The 18716-nt window shown below is 43.4% G+C and overlaps 1 protein-coding gene across 1 annotated transcript in view; it reads left to right on the top strand.

Moving 5' to 3' along the window:
- Positions 1-18716, top strand: part of Rapgef5 (Rap guanine nucleotide exchange factor 5) — a 229683-nt gene that overhangs the window by 194640 nt on the left and 16327 nt on the right. The window contains exons 17-21 of the mRNA XM_057782269.1: positions 1120-1269; positions 4769-4866; positions 7302-7424; positions 9289-9467; positions 16608-16698. Coding sequence (XP_057638252.1) covers positions 1120-1269; positions 4769-4866; positions 7302-7424; positions 9289-9467; positions 16608-16698 — 641 coding nt within the window. The remainder of the gene's footprint in view (positions 1-1119; positions 1270-4768; positions 4867-7301; positions 7425-9288; positions 9468-16607; positions 16699-18716) is intronic.

Here is an 18716-nt window from a genome sequence, read left to right as displayed (position 1 = left end):
AAATCTCCATTTCCCTAATGGAAGAGTAGGAGGAGGAAAACCTCTCTCTTCTCAAGTCTGCTGACAAAACATGAAGTAATGATTTGTCAAAAGCTATTGATCTAGCGGCACGCCACGGCACACCTAACCAAAGCAAAGACTCGGGTGCCTGGTACAGGCAGTGTATTTGTTTGAGGCTCTATGGTAGCAGTTTGCACTGGGCTTGTTGCCTTTGCATTTCTAGAAAACCCTCCTTGAGTTAATTTTGTGACACTATTTATATAGCATATAAAATTTCCATTAAATCTGTAACCCCCTGTTTATTTTTGAGAGACTATAGAAGTTTGTCTGAGCATATTGTTGTCCTGTTCAGTCTAAAGAAGCTAGCATTTGCATGCTAAAGGAAGCTGTTGCAGGAAGTACCAAGTCAGTGATACTCATCGCTACTAAAACTATCTCTGCTTTGCAAATCATGAAAAGACTTTTTTCCAGAGCCCAATCATCCTGACAGTGATAATACCCTACTAATCATTAATAACACTGCAAACATTAAGAGGAAATTTTCCAAAGCTAGAAATATGACCTCTATTTAAAAACTCAAACGCAAATGGATATGGGTCGAGACTGAGGCTCATGCAGGCTCATTCTCAAATGACTGAGAAAGCTGCACACAAGAACCAAGGCAAATGACAGACTTTCAGATCAGCTTCCAAGAATTCCGATAGCAAGTGTGCAGTTCTTGATTGGGCCAAGGAGTCAGTCCTGAAATGGAGTGTAAAGTAAAAATGTGTGCATTCAACAGTTTAATACGCTGCTTTGGGAGATCTTCGTGGCTCTCAAGGAAGGGCTTTAGAAGTACAGTCTTTGGAGCATGGTTTCCATGTCCTCTGACCAGGCAGTCTGTCCCCAGCTCATGCTGCTGTGACTCAGGGATCCCTTGCAGTATGAAAAGCCATGCTCCTGCATGGTCCCTGCAAGTATATGCTGACAAGCTGCACCCTTGCATCCTCATGTCCTAAATGCATCTAGCTGCACACGCTTTTCACTTAAGACAACAGCAAGGTGATACCTTAGTTAGAAAAGTCTGTGACCTCATGATCACGATTCTCTAGTTATGAATTGTTCTTTTGACTTCTGCAGTTTTTTGCCATGTGTATATAACGGAGCACTCCTATGTCAGTGTGAAGGCAAAAGTTTCCAGTACAGCCCAGGAGATCCTGAAGGTTGTGGCTGAGAAGCTGCAGCGAGCCGAAGAGGATCTGGCTCTGGTGGCCATCATGTTCTCTGGAGGTGAGTTATTTTCTTTCCTTCGATATTAATCTTCCACTGGATCTCCACCAGGAGGAAGTAGAGTAGGCCATGCTGCTTCTCCTTTTTCTGCCTGCAGCTGGATGACCACAGCAACAATACAAAGTGCCTGCCAGAGGTGTTTCCATGACAACGGCGGGGTAGTGCCAGTGTTTTGAAATGTGTTGAAAGCTTTTTGTGTTTTTTAACATTAGATAAGCCTTCCATTTTCATATTTAAATTAACTTCAGAAATTGTTAAAGGGTTTAATTACTGTACAGGGAGGGGGTAGCCTTGGACTAGTCATCTTGCTGGCTGAGAATTGAATATTTCGACTCTGTTAAACAACAGGAAACTGTGAAGTAAGCCACAGCTCACAGGCAGTGCTCTCTCAGGTGCACATGGTGAGCTGGGCTTTGTCCCAGCTTCTCCTGATGGGCCTTGTTTGTCCTACAAGGAAGCTTTATTGTCTGTCTTGAATAGATCATGCAGATTACAAGCAGACATTGGTGATGTGCAGCCTGGACAAACCCCTTGTTTTCACTAGAGCCTGCCCGATTACAATGTCACTGGCCTCCTTCTGGGCTTACACTCTTTATTAACTATCTCATTAACTAACCGTGAGGAGAAGGTGACTGAGCATGGTCAGTTGAAAGCTGAAGCACATTAACCAGTCGGTGTTGGGGGAGGGGAGCAGAGACAAGGCATTCCTGTTTACTCCCAGTGACTGTTCTACAAGGAGAGATGGACTCGGAATATATGTAAAGATAAAGCATTATGTAACAAATCATTGTTCCTGCTACCTTCTTGCTCACAGGCTGGTCAAATAGTCTGACAACTCAATCCATTACAAATACAAAAAATAAAAATTAAAGAACCACAAAGCCAAAGCCATTCCCTGTAAGCCTAATAGAGTCCTTCCTTTCCTAGAACTCTCATTGTACAGCTTAACAAAACACCATCCAGGGCTGAGGATGTAACCCATTGGTAGAACACAGGTCTTGTATGTACTAGACTCTGGGTTGAGCCCCAGAAACACCTCTAACCCCAAATTATCTACGAGAAATAAACGCAAAAATTTGCAACGCATGTTAACCCAATGAACTTCAATAAGGAAATGATTTGGGGGTGGGAGTTGTTTGCTAAAAACTAGAGATGGGAGCTAGAGAAATGGCTCAGCAGTTATAAGCATGTGCTGCTCTTGCAGAGGACCCAAGATCAGTTCCTAGCTTAAAGCCATCTAAAAACACCAGATCTAGGGACTCTTGACACCCTCTTCTGGTCTCCGTGAGTATTACAGCACATGGTACACTAATGTGCATGCAGATAAACATTCATACACATGAAATAAAAATAAACAAAATCTTAAAATGCAAAAAAAAGATATAGAAAATTTTTAAGAAATGAAAATCACTCCCAATGATGTGTTTGCTAGTGAGCTAGAGGAATGCATGTTCTCAGAAATTCTGAATTAATGATATATTTCAGGGAGATGTGTTAAATGTATCATGTATTCCAAAAGGACAAAACATTAAATGATTATAAACAATATTAAACTTCATCAAAACATTGTTTGCCTCTCAAGATAGTACCACTGTAGAGAACTGGGCCTCTATTCAGACAGAGGGTGTGAGAAAAGACAGGCATTCAAGGGAACTCCACACACAGTGAAGGCCCATGGCCCTTGGGAGCAGACTCACACCAGCCCAGAACCATACAAGAATCTAGGAGCTAAAAAGGTGTCTTTTTTATCACCGCGTGCCTACAGGTGACTGGGAAATGCCGCTTCCACACTGCTAGCGTCACCAGTGTGGGCAGTGATATTCTGTCGTGTGTGAGTCCTTTGCCTGCCATCAGCAGAGATGACAGGCTAGCCTGAACTGTCCACAGATGTTCCATTCATCTAGTAGTTTTTATCGATTGGCTGGTTATGGGGGGTCGGTTTTCTAGACTGATTGATGGTGCGATGATCTATAAAGAGCTTCCTTGCCTGCGTCTTATTGTCCTTCAAACAATAAATTGGGGTGGGGGCAGGGCTTAATTGTTGATTAACTAGTCATTGCTGCAGTGAAGCTTGTCTCACAAATAATGTCTCCCTTCTTCTGCAGAGAGAGCTGGCACCATGAACTGGGTTTTGTTTCATTTTGTTTTTGAGAACAGTTTAAGGAATTTGTTGATGTTTCATGGTTTTTTTTTCTAAAAGAGGCACCAATTGTTCACAAGCTTCAACAGATTTCTAGATATTTTGTGTCTAAGGTGGTAGCATAGCAGCCAACCCATTTTTATTAGAAGGCTAAAATTTAGTTTCAATCTTTGATATTTTGGTAGCCCCAGCTATTTGGAGCCATTTACTACCTGTGTTTACAGCCCACTACTATTATAATGCTGACACATTGGGAGTAAACTAGATGATCATTTATGTGCTCTGCAGTAACTAGAAATATTCAAAACAAAATTTGGCATTTAAGTTGATTAAGTTACCTACCAAGTGTTTCTGTCACTCACACCAGTAACAAAAGTACTGCCCTAGGGTAAGTGGATTGTGTGGCCGCAGAACAAATTTTACTGCTACTTTATCCTTGTGTGCACATTTGATGTGAGGAGGACATTCATCTGTTAAAAGAGGGCTCAGTCTGCAGGAGAGGGAAAGCTAGACTCAAACATTTTGCAATAAGGAAGTTAAGCAGCCAACTCTCCAGAGCATCCAAGCAAGAATCAGCCTTTTAACTTGCATGTAAAGCAGACCATTCATAAACTATAAATAGGTGTTGTTCAGTGTACAAGTTTTATATCTAGTTGTAGGGAGATATGTTGATTTATTTCTAAAAAGAGAATTGGTAAGTAGTTTGGCAGTTGATGTCAAAGGTTTTGCAAACACCCCCTTTGCCAGTAGTTTCCCACTGGGAAGTCTCTTTAAAAACTTGTAAGTAGAAAGGATTTATGTGCAAGGATTATGTTATAGCTGCTGTAATAACAGACCATTTGTCGAGACGCTCTGATGTCAGGCCCTGTGTTAGTACTTAACATGTATTAATTTATATGATCAGAAAAGGGAAGCCATTAAATGTTCAGCGGTGAAGGGGTGACTAGATGGTGGTGTAACGGGCTGCAGTATACCGGTGAAACATGACGTAGAAACAGCAAGTGGGTATGTGTTTCTCATGAAGTCACGCTGTACAGCCACGCGTGCGTGCATGCGTGAGCAAGTGTGCGTGCATGAATGAGTGTGCGTGCACTATAAGAACTGCTGATATATGGACTCACGTGGTTATTTTGGAGAGGGGATTATTACTGAATTTTGCTGTCTATCTTAAACTGTCTGGTTTAGCTCTGAGGTCTAGGTGATGTTCCTGCCACCACAGGCATTATGTTAAAATGTGCAAACAATGAACTCACTCAAAGTCTGTTTACATTATTTTAAATATTTTTCTTGGGCAAATTTTCAGGCTCACTTGTGTTTCTAATTACTTTTTTCTTTTTTTCTTTTCCTTTTTTAATAAAGAAAAGCATGAACTTCAGCCAAATGACTTGGCCGTTTCCAAATCCCTGGAGGCCTCGGGTCGGATATTTGTCTACCGGAAAGATCTTGCTGACACTTTGGTGAGGACTTCTGTGCTGGCACTTAAACACAGTGTCAGACTCAACAATACTTTCATGCTTTATTATGAGAAACATATATATATATATATATAAACTATTTCCTCTTGCAGCCATGAGTACATGCCAAGTGGTGTGTTCTGTAAATCAGAGGCCTTCCCTAAGATCAGTCTTGCTTTTGCTTTGTTATAAAGAATTAAAATAGTGACTCCCTGTGCCACAGAATTCTGATTTAGTCTCTTCTTTCTCTGGGGGAGCTATATGGGCACAGGGCTGAGAAATAATCCCCAATAGATTGGGAGGAGAAATGCGTGTATTCTTGAATGTTCTCCTTAAAGACAGGGTGGATTTTAGGCTTCCCTCAGTGAGATGAGTTGGTAACAATACCAGAAGCCCTGAAGAGTAAGATTTTGAAAAAAATGGAAATAAGCCCACCCTTCAGGTTATTCTCTGTATAAATTTCAAGAACATGTATGACCATAGGACCATCATTGGTATTCCCCAGCACTTCTTAGTAGACAATGGATCTGATTTTATTCTTGCCCGTGAAAGAGGACAGTCTGAAATGCAGCTATTGTGGGTTCTTCATAAGCCCACACTTTATCTGTCCACTGGACCCTCCTTCTCGGCCACATGGCCACCTGGGATAATCTCCCCAGGACATTCTCTACAGGGCCTCGCAGAGAGCCTAAGGTGGTCGTGGGTGATGTCCCAGTGGAATAAACATGTACCATGAGCGATGTTCTCAAAGGACCAAGACCCCATCCTGCCATCCAGGGCTTTCTCCACCAGCTTTGGACGCCATGGCGCATGTCTTTGTGAGAAGCAGATTTAGGGATTTTATCTTCAGAGGATTCTACTTAGAATAGATGATGGTTGGGGAGGACTACCACATGAGTCTGTTCACTGTACCCCTTAGTGCTTTCACACAGATAAACAAATCTTCCTCAGAATCACACCGTAGAGCCTGGAGGAACAAAACAGAGAAATATAAAATGTCACCTAGCCAGGACAGTGGGCAGCCTTGATAGAGCCTGGAGGAACTGAATGAAGAAATATAAAATGTCATCTGGCTGGGGCAGTGGGCAGCTTTGAATAACCAGAAGGAAGCTAAACTGTGCTTAGGGCCAGATCTGAGGGAAAACAGAAGGGACAAAAGGCCGAGTTACCCTGTGATCAGACGCTAGCCCACGCTGCAGCAAATCTGTGGGAAAACAGAAGGGACAAAAGGCCGAGTTACCCTGTGATCAGATGCTAGCCCACGCTGCAGTTTTCCCTTTGAGTCCATTTCAGTGTCTTGCCCCATCCTAGCAGACGATCCCTTGAGACCTCAGCACCACAGAATCTGTGTGTTGACAGTGTCTTCTGACACAACACGGCATCCTACACCCTCTGTGGAGTGGAGAGGCAACTTGTGCTTGGCCGGCTAGCGAGGCAGTGGACCCTGCGCGGTCTGTGAAGGTGTTCTGTGGTTAGCGTTTGTCTTAACAGGAAGCGTTTTCATAAGCATTAAAGTTCTAAATGGCATGTTATCCATGAGAATTAACCCTACACATATCCTAGACGGCTGGCAAGCCCCAGTGTGCTGTCAGTGAGGGTCACCACAGCCAATTCCCAGTCCTTTTCTTTTTAAATCATTAGCTCTTTGACTCTAACCCCGTAAGTGAGAAAATATGTATTTTAATTAGAAAATATCAGTTATTTTAGGGAAAATACCAAATTGTTTATTTAATAACTTCAAAAGTGATGATAGATTTCAGGCTACGTTGGGAATTTAATAGACTCATGCCAGATTGTGAAGGGCGTAGTGTTATCAACCTCAGAGTGATTAGCCCTCATCTCCATCGGGGGCATTTGTTACAGAGAATGTATTGACTAGCCACACGGGCTCTAAATAAAATAGCTTCTATTTTTATTCCATGTTAGATTTTTCACTTTCCAAGGGCAGTGTAATAAAATTTGCGAGCATGTGTCAGAGATGAGGCTAGCAAAGCGTGCTTCCTGTAAAAGCCATGTCTGCCTTTATTGAAGTGCTCATGACATTTCTTTTGTTTGTTTTTATACTCACCCTGCTGGCACATTAATTCTTACCAGAAGCCATAGTGATTCCAGGGCTTTCGCTTTCATTATGCTGTCTGTCTGGACTGTGTTTTATAATCAGATCTGTGGGTGTGTGGATGTGTGTGAGCTTGTGGGAGTGGGGGGGAGGGGCAGGCTCACTGGGCAATGTATCCTTGATCACGTCCTGCTGTTCAGGGCTGTTTCCTACATTGGCTGTAACTCACTGAAGGTGGTGAGAGGAGGGAAAATATTGAGTGCCCTCAGAAAGGATTGCTTTTCTAATCTGGGTTCCTAGAATCTTCCTATGTGCAGCCAATTCACTGTGAAACATTTGGGAATTACTGAAGATTTTTTTTTGCTTCTGTCTGTCGGTGTAGAATCCTTTTGCAGAAAATGAGGAATCGCAGCAAAGATCAATGAGGATTTTGGGAATGAACACTTGGGACCTTGCTCTCGAACTGATGAGTTTTGATTGGAGTCTGTTCAACTCAATCCATGAGGTAAGCAGGGATAAAAGAATTGATAACGTTGTTTTAACTTTTAAATGAATGGTTTGTTGTTGTTGCTTGTCTTGAGACATTTGTGTAGTGATATAGTTATGCTAGGGTGTGGTCTAAAAGCTGTCTGGAGGAGTTAAAATATATTGAAAATCTAATATATCCTTGGAAAGTCAGAATATGTACCATGCTTTCTTTGCTTCTTGTTCAATCATGTGCTTGGTGTAGGTGTGAACATGCTGGGTTTATATGCACAGACACCTGTAGGCAGGTATAAGATCTGTAGGGATGTGGTTGCATAGATTTATACCGATATATGATGCTATAATGAGATTAAAAAGTAATTTTACCTTTGGTGTTAGGATTTCCATATATAAATATACATATATATTTATATTTGTATGCAAGCATTTATACACACACATCCATCCTTTTACTTAAGAATACCTCATAAATTTGCCAGGTCGTGATGGTGCACATCTTTAAGCCCAGCACTCGGGAGGCAAAGGCAGTCGGATCTCTGTGAGTTCGATGCCAGCGTGGTCTACAGAGCTAGTTCTAGGTCAACCATGGCTTCCCAAGAAACCCTATCTTGAAAACAAAAAAAAAATCATATTTCATAAATTTTGTAATGTACTATGAAATTTCAAATACTGTCTTATAAATTACATTTTTATGTGTATGGACGTCTCCTTTGGAGACAGATTATAATGTTTATAAATTATATGCTAGGAGCAAAGTGCTACTGACAGTTTGGTGGTAGCAAGTCTCACAGAAGCCAGGAGATAGAAACAGATAGAAACGCTGCAGGTACCCGTGTGGTATGTTCGTCTTTCATGTAGAGCAGCACTTCCTTCTGGGGCGCCTTTTCTTCTGCAGGGAACCTCACGACTGCTTCCTTTCAGCATCTGTTAACATTTGTTCATAGTTTCTCATTAAACACTGTAGCATTATAATCCGGTTTGAACTCGCTCAGACTGGATGACTTCCTTCTTTAGGAGTGTCAGTCAGGTGGGATCTGCCTCTGCTTGTGCAGTGGTGAACTTGATGACTCCTGAAGAGAACACATGCACCCAGTTAAAAATGAACCTCTCCATTGCTTTGTCTGGTTACAGCAAATAGTTACTGGTCTTGGCTTGTTTTGTGAACTTTTGCAACCCACTCTTTATTTCCACTTTATTTCTGTCTATGATCTTGAAGTGTCTTTAAACACTGATTATCAGAGAGTACCAGAATCAACACCTGAGGACCTGTTAGAATTATAGATTTTCAAAGCCCACACACAGGCATGGTGGTGCCCACCTATGATCCTCTTTCCTCGAAAGCCTAAGACGAGAGGATCAGGAAGCCAGGGGTCCAAAACAACCTGGGCAATGTGGTGAGACCTAGTATCAAAGGATGTTTCTGTCCCTCGTAGACTTCTAGTCAGATATGTGGGAAGAGGTCCAGTAACCTGATCCTTACCAGTCAGTGCTAGGGTGGCTCAGAGGACCACCTTAATAATCCGTTCCCCATTGGATCCGATGTGCAGGAGCAAATACTAGTGCCATTAGTTGCCTTATTTAGTAAGTAGGAGGGAGGGAGGGAGAGAGGGAGGGGGAGGAAGGAAGGAAGGAAGGAAGGAAGGAAGGAAGGAAGGAAGGAAGGAAGGAAGAAGGGTTTTTGTGTGTGAGGGTTCTAGGTAAGTATTGGTGCACAAAGCACACTGGAAACTGAAGGTAAGCTAGCTTGAATAGACTGTGTAGTTGTCTGCCATATTTTCTGTCAACACATGAAGAATATGGAAGTGACCTCTTAAAATGGCTCATAAAGTAATTGAATTTTGCATCAGCTTGACTTGGGCTAAAAGTTAACATGTTTCTTTCAGCAAGAGCTGATCTACTTCACGTTCAGCAGGCAGGGAGGTGGAGAGCACACGGTGAACCTCAGCCTTCTGCTCCAGAGGTGTAATGAAGTCCAGCTATGGGTGGCCACGGAGATCCTGCTCTGCAGCCAGCTGGGCAAGCGCGTGCAACTGCTGAAGAAATTCATCAAGATTGCTGCTCAGTAGGTTTCCTTGAGAAAGTGTGGTGATGTTTCAGGGTTTTGTTTTCTTTTACTTTTTGTAATTATAAGAAGGGTTGGGATATTGCAACGTAATACTGAGTTAAGTGATTGAAAAGGTTTGTTTTTGATTATTTTTGTCCTTTCGTTGGAAGTTTTCATGTCTTAAAGGAAGTGTCAAAATAACAGACTCGAGCACTGAGCTGTCTGCTTAGAAGTTATAACCAGGTAGTAAGTTCTTGTACAATATAGCTAGTGGCACTGCCAGTGGGCTGGGAAAATGAAAGATGATGTGTGTGGTGAGGGCATCATGGAAATTCAGAGACATTATAGGATCTCTGTGAGTTCAAGGCTAGCCTGGTGTGCATAGTGAGACCATATCTCAAAAAATATATATATAAACAAATCAAATAAGGCACTTATCAATTGAAAAAAGGGTATCTGGTACCAATCTCTGGCCTCCTCACAACAGAGGATAAGCACAAACACACACACACACACACACACACACCAAACATGCACATATATACATCATAAATAAATTTAGAGTATTTTTTGCACATATGTTATTTTGAGAAGCATTGAGGGTAGAGTAATTGCTGTTTGTCTCTCTGTTGTTTGAGACATTTAGAATGTGGGTGCAGACTGCGATCCTCCACTGGGCAAAGAAATCCATCCGCTGTTATGTAGACATGAGGAGTATCTTTACATAAGGAGGAGATTTTTTCTGATTTGGCCTACACAGCCAGAGCTGGTCAGGCCTATGCAGCCAGAGATAGAGGCAACAGACTCCAGAAGGCTTCTTCCCCGTGCGTCCCTGTGCTGTAAGGAGGCTATCATGCATTGTACTCTGGTGGGATGGTGCTCCACCCAAGGGAGCTGCTTGAGCCCAGAGGCTTCCTGCCATGCAAGTATATTGTAAGTTTAATCCATTTTACTCAATAATTCAATCTTTTGTAAGTGATTTTTTAAATATAGCCTGATATTGAATATTATTTTTCATTAGACAAACTAAGTTACTTCAAACTTGTTTTGATTTACTTGTTTCAGGCTTAACTTTGATAACATATACAGAAGGCTATTTAATGATAGATAGAAATTGGTCTCTCCATCCAAGCTTGTCTCTATAAATAAATTATGTTTGTATTGAGCATGACTGACCATTAATTTGTATATCTTAATTATCTGTAACAATTTATAGTGTTACTAATTGTCTTTTTATAAGATTAGAATTTTATGTTAGCCTTAAAAAATAGAATTCTGATTTAAAGATCCTTTAGTGTCAAAATAAACTTTAAACCATAAATACAGTCTACAGAGAAAATGAGAACTTTATATCCATGATCCTTTTATAATGTACTTTTATAAAATGCTAGTTTTGTTTTATATGACTCAGTTTCAAAACAAACCATCTTGGAAGTCTGACCATACCTCATTGGCCTAATAAAAGGGAGTCACGTAGAGTGTTTACTAGAGGGATCCGTGGGCCTCATTTTATGGGTATGGCCTTAGTTGGTTTATACAACATGGCCACCTTAACTGTGATGGCAGTGAAGTCACATGATATGCTCTTTCTTGACTCTTAGTGAAGATGGTGGCAGCCACTTGTTGTTATTACTCCAAGGTGAGCCCATGAAGCGCGCCCTTTTTCCTAAATAAGAGTCGGGTCCACGTTACATCATGGTTTGCTACAGCAAGTTAATTTTATCTGTACATAGACTTTCTAAATCACAGTCAATGAATTTATAAATTCTGAAGTACAGAAAGTTAAAGTTTCAACAAAAGCTTTAAACAAAACCAGAAAAAATGGGGGCTAATTCAGACAGTTAAACCCTTTCCTGTTTGTAACCCTAACAGAAAAGTTCACTTCTTTGTTCTCCAGCACAGTTCCTTTCCTAGCTCTTCTGCTTAGTTCTCCTTTTTGGTTATTTTTTGGCTCTGTTTTTGTTTTTGTTTTTCGAGACAGGATTTCTCTGTGTAGCTCTGGTTCTCCTGGAACTCGTTCTATAGACAAGGCTGACCTCAGATGCAGAGATCCACCTGCCTCTATCTCCCGAGTACTGGGATTAAAGGTGTGCACCACCACTGCCTGGCGTGTTCTCCTTCTCCCTGTCAGAGTCAGGGACTTTGGAGGAAACTTTTAAGCAAACATGCTTGGGTCTGGAGCACATGGACCAAAACCCAGCTCCAGAGTCACCTTCTCAGTCCAGTAGAACAGCACAGACAACTTTCCATTTACAGACGACTAAATCTCTGGAAGTCTGAACCCAGTGGTCTACACGGTGTGTGCATCTGCAGACGGAGGAGACAACCTGAAATGCTTTACCTCCTAGCTACTGAAGATAAAAGCAGGATTTTCTAGGTTTGGAGAAGTATAAATACAAGTAAGACAAAAGCATAAGGCCAAAAGTTCTATGGTATCTCAGGAGCAATACAAGATATCTGAATATACAGACATTCAGCCCAGCAGGAATAGCAGCCAGCAGACATCCTGGCTCTGAGTATGGTTGTAAGTCAACTGTGAGTTTCATGGGAAAGGCGGCCTCGGACCATGCTGTCGTTCCTGTCCTCTTATGAAGTTACATAAATCAGTTTAAGTATTGGAAATAAGAGGTTCCAAATCTGGGCCAGCAGTAGCTGTTTGCTCAGTGTGCATTGAGGCCAGATTGCATTAAAAGGCGAAGCAGAGTCACCAGTTTCCTGACTGACTCTTCTTACATTAGCCTGCACACAGGTCAAAGGAGTGTCTTATCGGTACAGAAAATTTGGAAACCATGGCTTGGCCCAGTTCCAGGTCCAGGCAGGGGTCAATGTCCAGTTGAGAAGAGCATCCCATCCCCTACATCTGGAAATGATCACATGCCCCTAGATCATGAGGGTGTTCCCAACCTATACAATTCCAGGGTGAAGGAGCCACAGGGCCAGTGGAAAGTCTCCTAGCCAATGGAAAACTCCCATTCCCTTCAACAGAGTGGGCCTTAGGAAAGTTTCAGTATGTTGAGCTCCAGTGGTCTCCAAACCCTAGCTAGGGTACCTCAGAGTTAGATCCATGGTTACCTAGTTCCAGTGTTTTTCTGTGTTGTGTGTGTGTTCTGTTCCAATGCAGCATGGTCTCTCACCTAGGTCAGACTGTATCAGGGGTAGATGGTATGGTGAGAGAGAAAGGATGGAGACAGAGAATGAAAAGATAAGGTTGCCTGAGACAAACCTGTGGCCCTGCTGGGGCTTGAGCAGCTGGTAGGCTGCTCTGTTCCATCCTGGGTCTTCAGTATCATGTTAGATTATTTTTAAAAGGCAAAGAAGGAGAAGGCGGGAAGGAAGCAAGCAAGCAAGCAGGCTCCGTCTGACCTTAGGCAGGATCACGTTTATTCATGCTGAGGGAACATCTTGTCACCCATGTGTGTGGCTGACAAAATGCCTACAGGGAAAGATGGGCCATGGTCACTTACATGGATGGAAATGGGAAGGAGTGGCTTCTGTAATCCTCCAGGAAACTGTCATTAACACTGAGTTTTTAGGGAATCAGGTCAAGGAAAATAGCCTCTGTGGTTCAGTTTAGATAAAGCCACGTGGGTTTTACTACGTGGTGCCTGATACGGCTAAACCTACCACTCTGGAACTGTGCAGGGCTGAATGTGCGTCAGCCTGGCTTGTCCAGAAAGTGCAGCGTGATCGCTTGTCATGGGTGTGGATCTGGATGAGGCCTTGTGGGAAGTCAGGCTTCCTGCTACAAGGTGCTATCGCTCAGCATGCTGCTCCGTAGAACACAGCGAAAGGCCTGGGACGGGATCTGGTCTGTCCTGGTTTGGGAGAAGGAAAGGCTGCATCTCAGGAGTGTGGGGTTGGAGATAGGAAACACTGGTGAAAGGAGCCTTTGCTGCTCTCTTTGCTTTCTGGGTGAGAAGAACACTCTTTCCATGGAGGGCACCCTGAAGATGAGCTCAGCAGAGCAGCAGCCTTTGCGAGCTGATGAGCCCTGTGTTCAGCTGAGAGGAAGTTGTAGGAGACGGTTGGCTGGCAAAGGCAGATGCAATCCTAGGAGAGTCTGGCCAAGAGACCCATAGGCCCAGAACTTGCTTTAGGAATGCTCTCCTGAAAGTGGGAAGGAACCTGGCCAAGGGACCCAGAAGCAAGAGACTGAGGCAGCACCTGTCTGAGGTCTGCTGTGATTGGATAGAGGAGCAGGTAAAGGTCTGTACCCTAGGCTGACACTTTTGTGCTGACTGGGGCTTTATTTGTGGTTTTGTTATTTGCTTGTCTGTTAACTCAGCCACTGTATTCTAAAATGGCTCTGAGATTCCTGAAGGTGCAGTTTATGGTTAACAGTTTCTTAGAACACAAGTTAGATGGAGAAACAGTACGCCGAGGCTCCAAGGAGTAAGGAGGCACCACCCGGTCCTTCCTCAAGACAGGACTGGAGCTAGCCTGGGGAAGTGAAATATATTCCTGTCTTCTCCTATGGCGCAGTGCTCCTGAATTATTTATGGTAATGGTCTCTCCCCCGTCCATGGAACAGAATGGCAACTGAAACATAAAGTTAAATTCCCCATAATCACACTGTAGGAAGAACCCAGGGAAAACAGCAATTTCCACAATCATGAAGTGTTTTCCCTGCCTAAGGCATGCGATTTGCATATTCATGTTTCCCTCCTTCTCACTGTCCCCCTCCCCCACCTCTGTGGATTGAGTGCCTTTTCTCTCCTCACTCAGACAAAGGAATGGTTGCTGGACTGGGATGCTCAGTGTCAGGCAGCCTGCTCTCATCTCGGAATGAATGGCCTTGTAACAGGATTCCAGGCCTGATTGGCATCTAATTTCTGTTCAGAATCAATTTGTCTGGTGTGGAAATTGTGTCTACATTAATTTAATTTCTTTTTTCAAGACAAATTCAGATGGTGTGTGTGGGTGTGGATTTTATGACTAAAATGGAGCTATGTGGACCTGAAGAAATGGTGTGAACAGGTGAAAGATGGAAGCCATATAAAGACATCGAAATAAATGGTGCTGAGTGCAAAGGCTTCATCATGAAAAATAAACATTTACCTAAAAGCTCTTTTTTTCAGCCGCAGGACTTGCTCTGTGCATGATTTGCTGTGCATCAAGCAGTTGGATATACACAGTAAAACAAATGAGTAGATATGTATGTACTCCAGCCTTAATGCGCCTGACGGCAGCAATGGCCTATAGGGCCTCCCTTGTGTGGGAGGACTCATGGGTGGGTGGTATCTTCTGGCAGTAGATTAGAGCATTCTCACTGACAGGAGTTCCAGTAGAGGAGAGATGGGGCTACCTCAAGCTTTCCTGTCTGCTATGAACTCTGTCGTCTAGAATGAGGGAAGTGAGTGGAGTCAGTGCTAAGCCTTAGGCAGCAGAAAATCTCAAAGTAATCATAGACAGGAGGCCCCTTCCTTCAGTGTCTTCATAGACTGTGCCACACACGGCCATCGGGGGTGTGGACGTTGACAAGAGACCAGAGGAAGAATCAGCAAGTCTGGGCTCCAAGGGCCTCATTCCTAGGTATAGGATCTGAAGGCTGCATCAGAACTGGACAGACTTGGTGTCTTGGTAGTGAAGTGCCTGCTGGACATATGTTCACGGTATCTTCCGCTCTGGGTGTGGAGACAACAGTGTCTTTCCAGCTCCTCTCTTCCCGGCATGGAGTCCAAGTACAGTTAGACTGGAGCAGTGTGTGGTTCGTGAGGCAGACAGGGCCTGCTAGAACACAGCCCATTCTTACTCACCGTAGTGCCGCTAAAAGGCACAGCTCTGGCAGACAGCACATGTCGGTACCTTCAGCTGGCAGACACTGTGAAGCTGAAGCGAGTCTGAGCTATATAGTAAGTTCCAGTACAGCCTGGGCTGCATAATGAGGCTCCATCTCAAAACAAACAAAACTAAACAAAAATCAAAAACACTTTTCACATGTATAGCTTTTGTACCATCATGTAATAGCCGGAAGCCCATGAAAAAAATCACAAGTAAGTGAAAAGTTTCATAACAAAGATTCCCGATGCAGCATTCTGTGTAACAGGGAAGAATTGAAACTAGCAAAGGCTGTGCTAGGAAAACTAAGTAAGAAAAATATGAAACGTGCTCTCATTGTAAGAGACAAGATCTTCCTGTATTTCTAGACTGGCCTTCAATTCTCATTGAAGTAGAAGGTAACCTTCTTGAACTTCTGAATCACCTGTCTTCACTCCCAGTGCGGGGATTACAAAAGTGTCCATCTTGTTTTCTTATGTTTATAAATAAGAAATTGGAGAGCTATCCCATAATGTATGTATATGCTCAGATAAACAGGTGATAGATAGATAGATCGATGGATGGGTGGATGGATAGATGGATGGATAGATAGGTAGATAGATAGATAGATAGATAAGAGAGAGAGAGATAGTGTTCTGTCTGAATGAATGTGAGAACTTAGGCCTGTGAGGTGAGAGGGGCACACCAGCCAAAGGAACAGAAATCACAGGGACTAAGAGCTGAGGAGAGCTGCAGGGGCCATCCGTGGCGGATGAAGAGAAGCGGCCATTTCAAAGCGCAATCGCTGAACTCATAAATGTGCATAAATGAATGTCAGAGGAGGAAGGATCTCCTGCAGTGTCAGGAAGGGTTTTCTTTTTTTTTCTTTTTTTTTTTTTTTTTTTTTTTTGGTTTTTCGAGACAGGGTTTCTCTGTGGTTTTGGAGCCTATCCTGGAACTAGCTCTTGTAGACCAGGCTGGTCTCGAACTCACAGAGATCCGCCTGCCTCTGCCTCCCGAGTGCTGGGATTAAAGGCGTGCACCACCATCGCCCGGCTAGGAAGGGTTTTCTTGAGGGCAGAGAGGAGCCCAAGAGCCATAAACCTTTCTTTTGCATTAGAAACGGTTGAGCCATACCTCCCCGTGAACAGTGACAGTTGTGTGGGCTGAACTCGTGTCCCAGAAGTCTTTTTTTGTTTGTTTGTTTTTTGTTTTTTTTGTTTGTTTGTTTTTTCGAGACAGGGTTTCTCTGTGGCTTTGGAGCCTATCCTGGAACTAGCTCTTGTAAACCAGGCTGGTCTCGAACTCCCAGAAGTCTTGAGGGCTTCATCAGTGATAAAGCAAGCAGTGCCCACTGTTTGAAAGAATGCCTGCTCAGTCCCCACTCTCCTTTCTTCGCAGCTGCAAAGCCCAGCAGAACCTGAACTCCTTCTTCGCTATTGTGATGGGTCTCAACACGGCCTCTGTGAGCCGGCTGTCACAGACCTGGGAGGTGAGCCTGGGGCTTTGCACTGGGAGTCAGGGTGTGGATGTGGGGCAGAATGAAACACTCCAGGGGGTACTAGAAATAAGATTGAAGTAGTTTAAATGAGACAAATTCTGCTTGACTAAAAGTATTTTTAGTAGGACTGTGACAGGGTGATAGGAACCATTTCTATCAAATGGTCTTAACATGATTCTTTAAAGTATCTGAAGAAGATTTTTGAAAAGTTAAATGTTTTAAATTTCTCTTCACCCTCCTCTGCATTTTCTGAAGGCATCTCTAGCTCATGCTGGCTAGACATTCTCCAGTCTGCTCTGTGGAGCAAGGTGTGCACAGAGATGAATAGGATACTGGCCTGAGTGAGGGGGTGCACACCGAGATGAAGTTGAGCTTCAGTGCCCCCCATTTGCAGACCTTGGCCATGTTCACATTGCCATGTATAGCTTTTCAAAATTGCCAAAGTAAGTTTGCATTCTAGTTTTCTTAGAGAGGACTTTCTATATCTACAGAAAGCTTAAGCCTCCCAAGTTCCAGTTCTGCTTCTGTAGATGGTGAAATCTACTTGCACTATGAGATGCAGGAGACCAGTGTAGTTGACCTATTGCTCCAGATGATGCATGGGAAGAACCAAATTAGGAGAGCCGGAACTTAGTCAGAAGCATCAGACTGCCACTCCTGCAGCCCCACCCTGCTTTCTTGCTTTCTGTGGGCTTCTGTCCCCTTACCCTCTGTCTCTTCTGACTGTCTCCCTCACCCTGCACTGTCTCTCTCCTCATCTCTCTCCAATTTTCACGTCACCGTCCTTTGGGCTGTAGCCTGCATGCTCCACTGTGGTCTCCTTGGCCTCTCCTGGTTCCCTCAGTGGCTGTGTCATTCTCCCTATGGATTCAATCCTTTCGAGTCAGGAGCTGTGCCCAATGGAATGCACTGTGCTGAACCAGGGGTGGGATAGTGCTGTCCTTCAAGACGGGAAAGGCTTGCCCTCTCTGCTTCAACAAGATGGCCAAGAACACTAAAGATTAAAGGAGATGGGAGAAAACTGCCATGCTGATTAGAGCAACAGGAAGACAAATGGATAGCAAGGGTCTTCACAGAATGGAGTTTGAATTGAACCACAAAAGAAACTTTGATTTGCAGAAGTAGCTGAATTACATTTAAAAAGCTGAATCGGCATATTGGCTGCCTACTGAGTTGCACACACTGCTTGAAAGCGAATACCAGAGAATGCTGTGTGCTGAAGGACCTTTTACCAGGTCTCACTGGCCCAGGGAGAAGTGAGCGGAGACCCTCCTGACTCAGAGCCTGGGCAGCAGGGCTTTGGAGGTTGAGGAAGAAGTTGTTGGTAGCTGAGGTTGGGCTTCCCAGCAGAGGACCTTACGGTCAAAGGAAGGTGACCATGTATTCAAATAAAGGGAAGAAGTAGGTTTGAGAAGTAGTCAGAGGTTGGCAGATTTCTGAGCTGAACTAGCGGGCACTCTCCATTGTGAGACAGCCCGGCCATTGTACTGCAGCAGCCGCAGCTAGTGAATGACGGCCATGGGTGTGTTACAAAACTGGTCTCCAGGCCAGGTTTGGCTCTGGCCTGACTTCTGGCTAATACAGTTGGTTTTAAGTACAGCAAGTTGGTGGTACCACTGGGGTGTCCAATAAAATAAGATGTAATTCAAAGGAAAGACTGGAAATAATTACAAAAGTCTGCATTTTATATTTTCTTTATTGGGACAAAGTTATTTCCAGGTAAATTAAACTACATACTACAATAACTGAGTCAAGAGTCGAATTATCACACTGAAAAATTAAGTAGTTTTAAAGTTTTAGTTAAAGTTTTAAAGTAAGTAAACGTACGATGATTATTTTGATTCAGTTTGAAGACGAAACCTCTCTGGAATATCTTGGCCTTCCTTGTTAATGTTAATAGCTAGAATCCATTAAATAGCAACCATGGACATGGACCATTGTGCATTTATTTCATAGGTTGTTGCTGAAGGCTGAGAGCAGCGAGGGTGCAGACTCACACTAAACTAGAA

This window comes from Chionomys nivalis, chromosome 10, assembly GCF_950005125.1.
Source record: "Chionomys nivalis chromosome 10, mChiNiv1.1, whole genome shotgun sequence".
NCBI classification, from domain to species: Eukaryota; Metazoa; Chordata; class Mammalia; order Rodentia; family Cricetidae; genus Chionomys; species Chionomys nivalis.
This window is presented reverse-complemented; position numbering and strand designations above follow the sequence as displayed.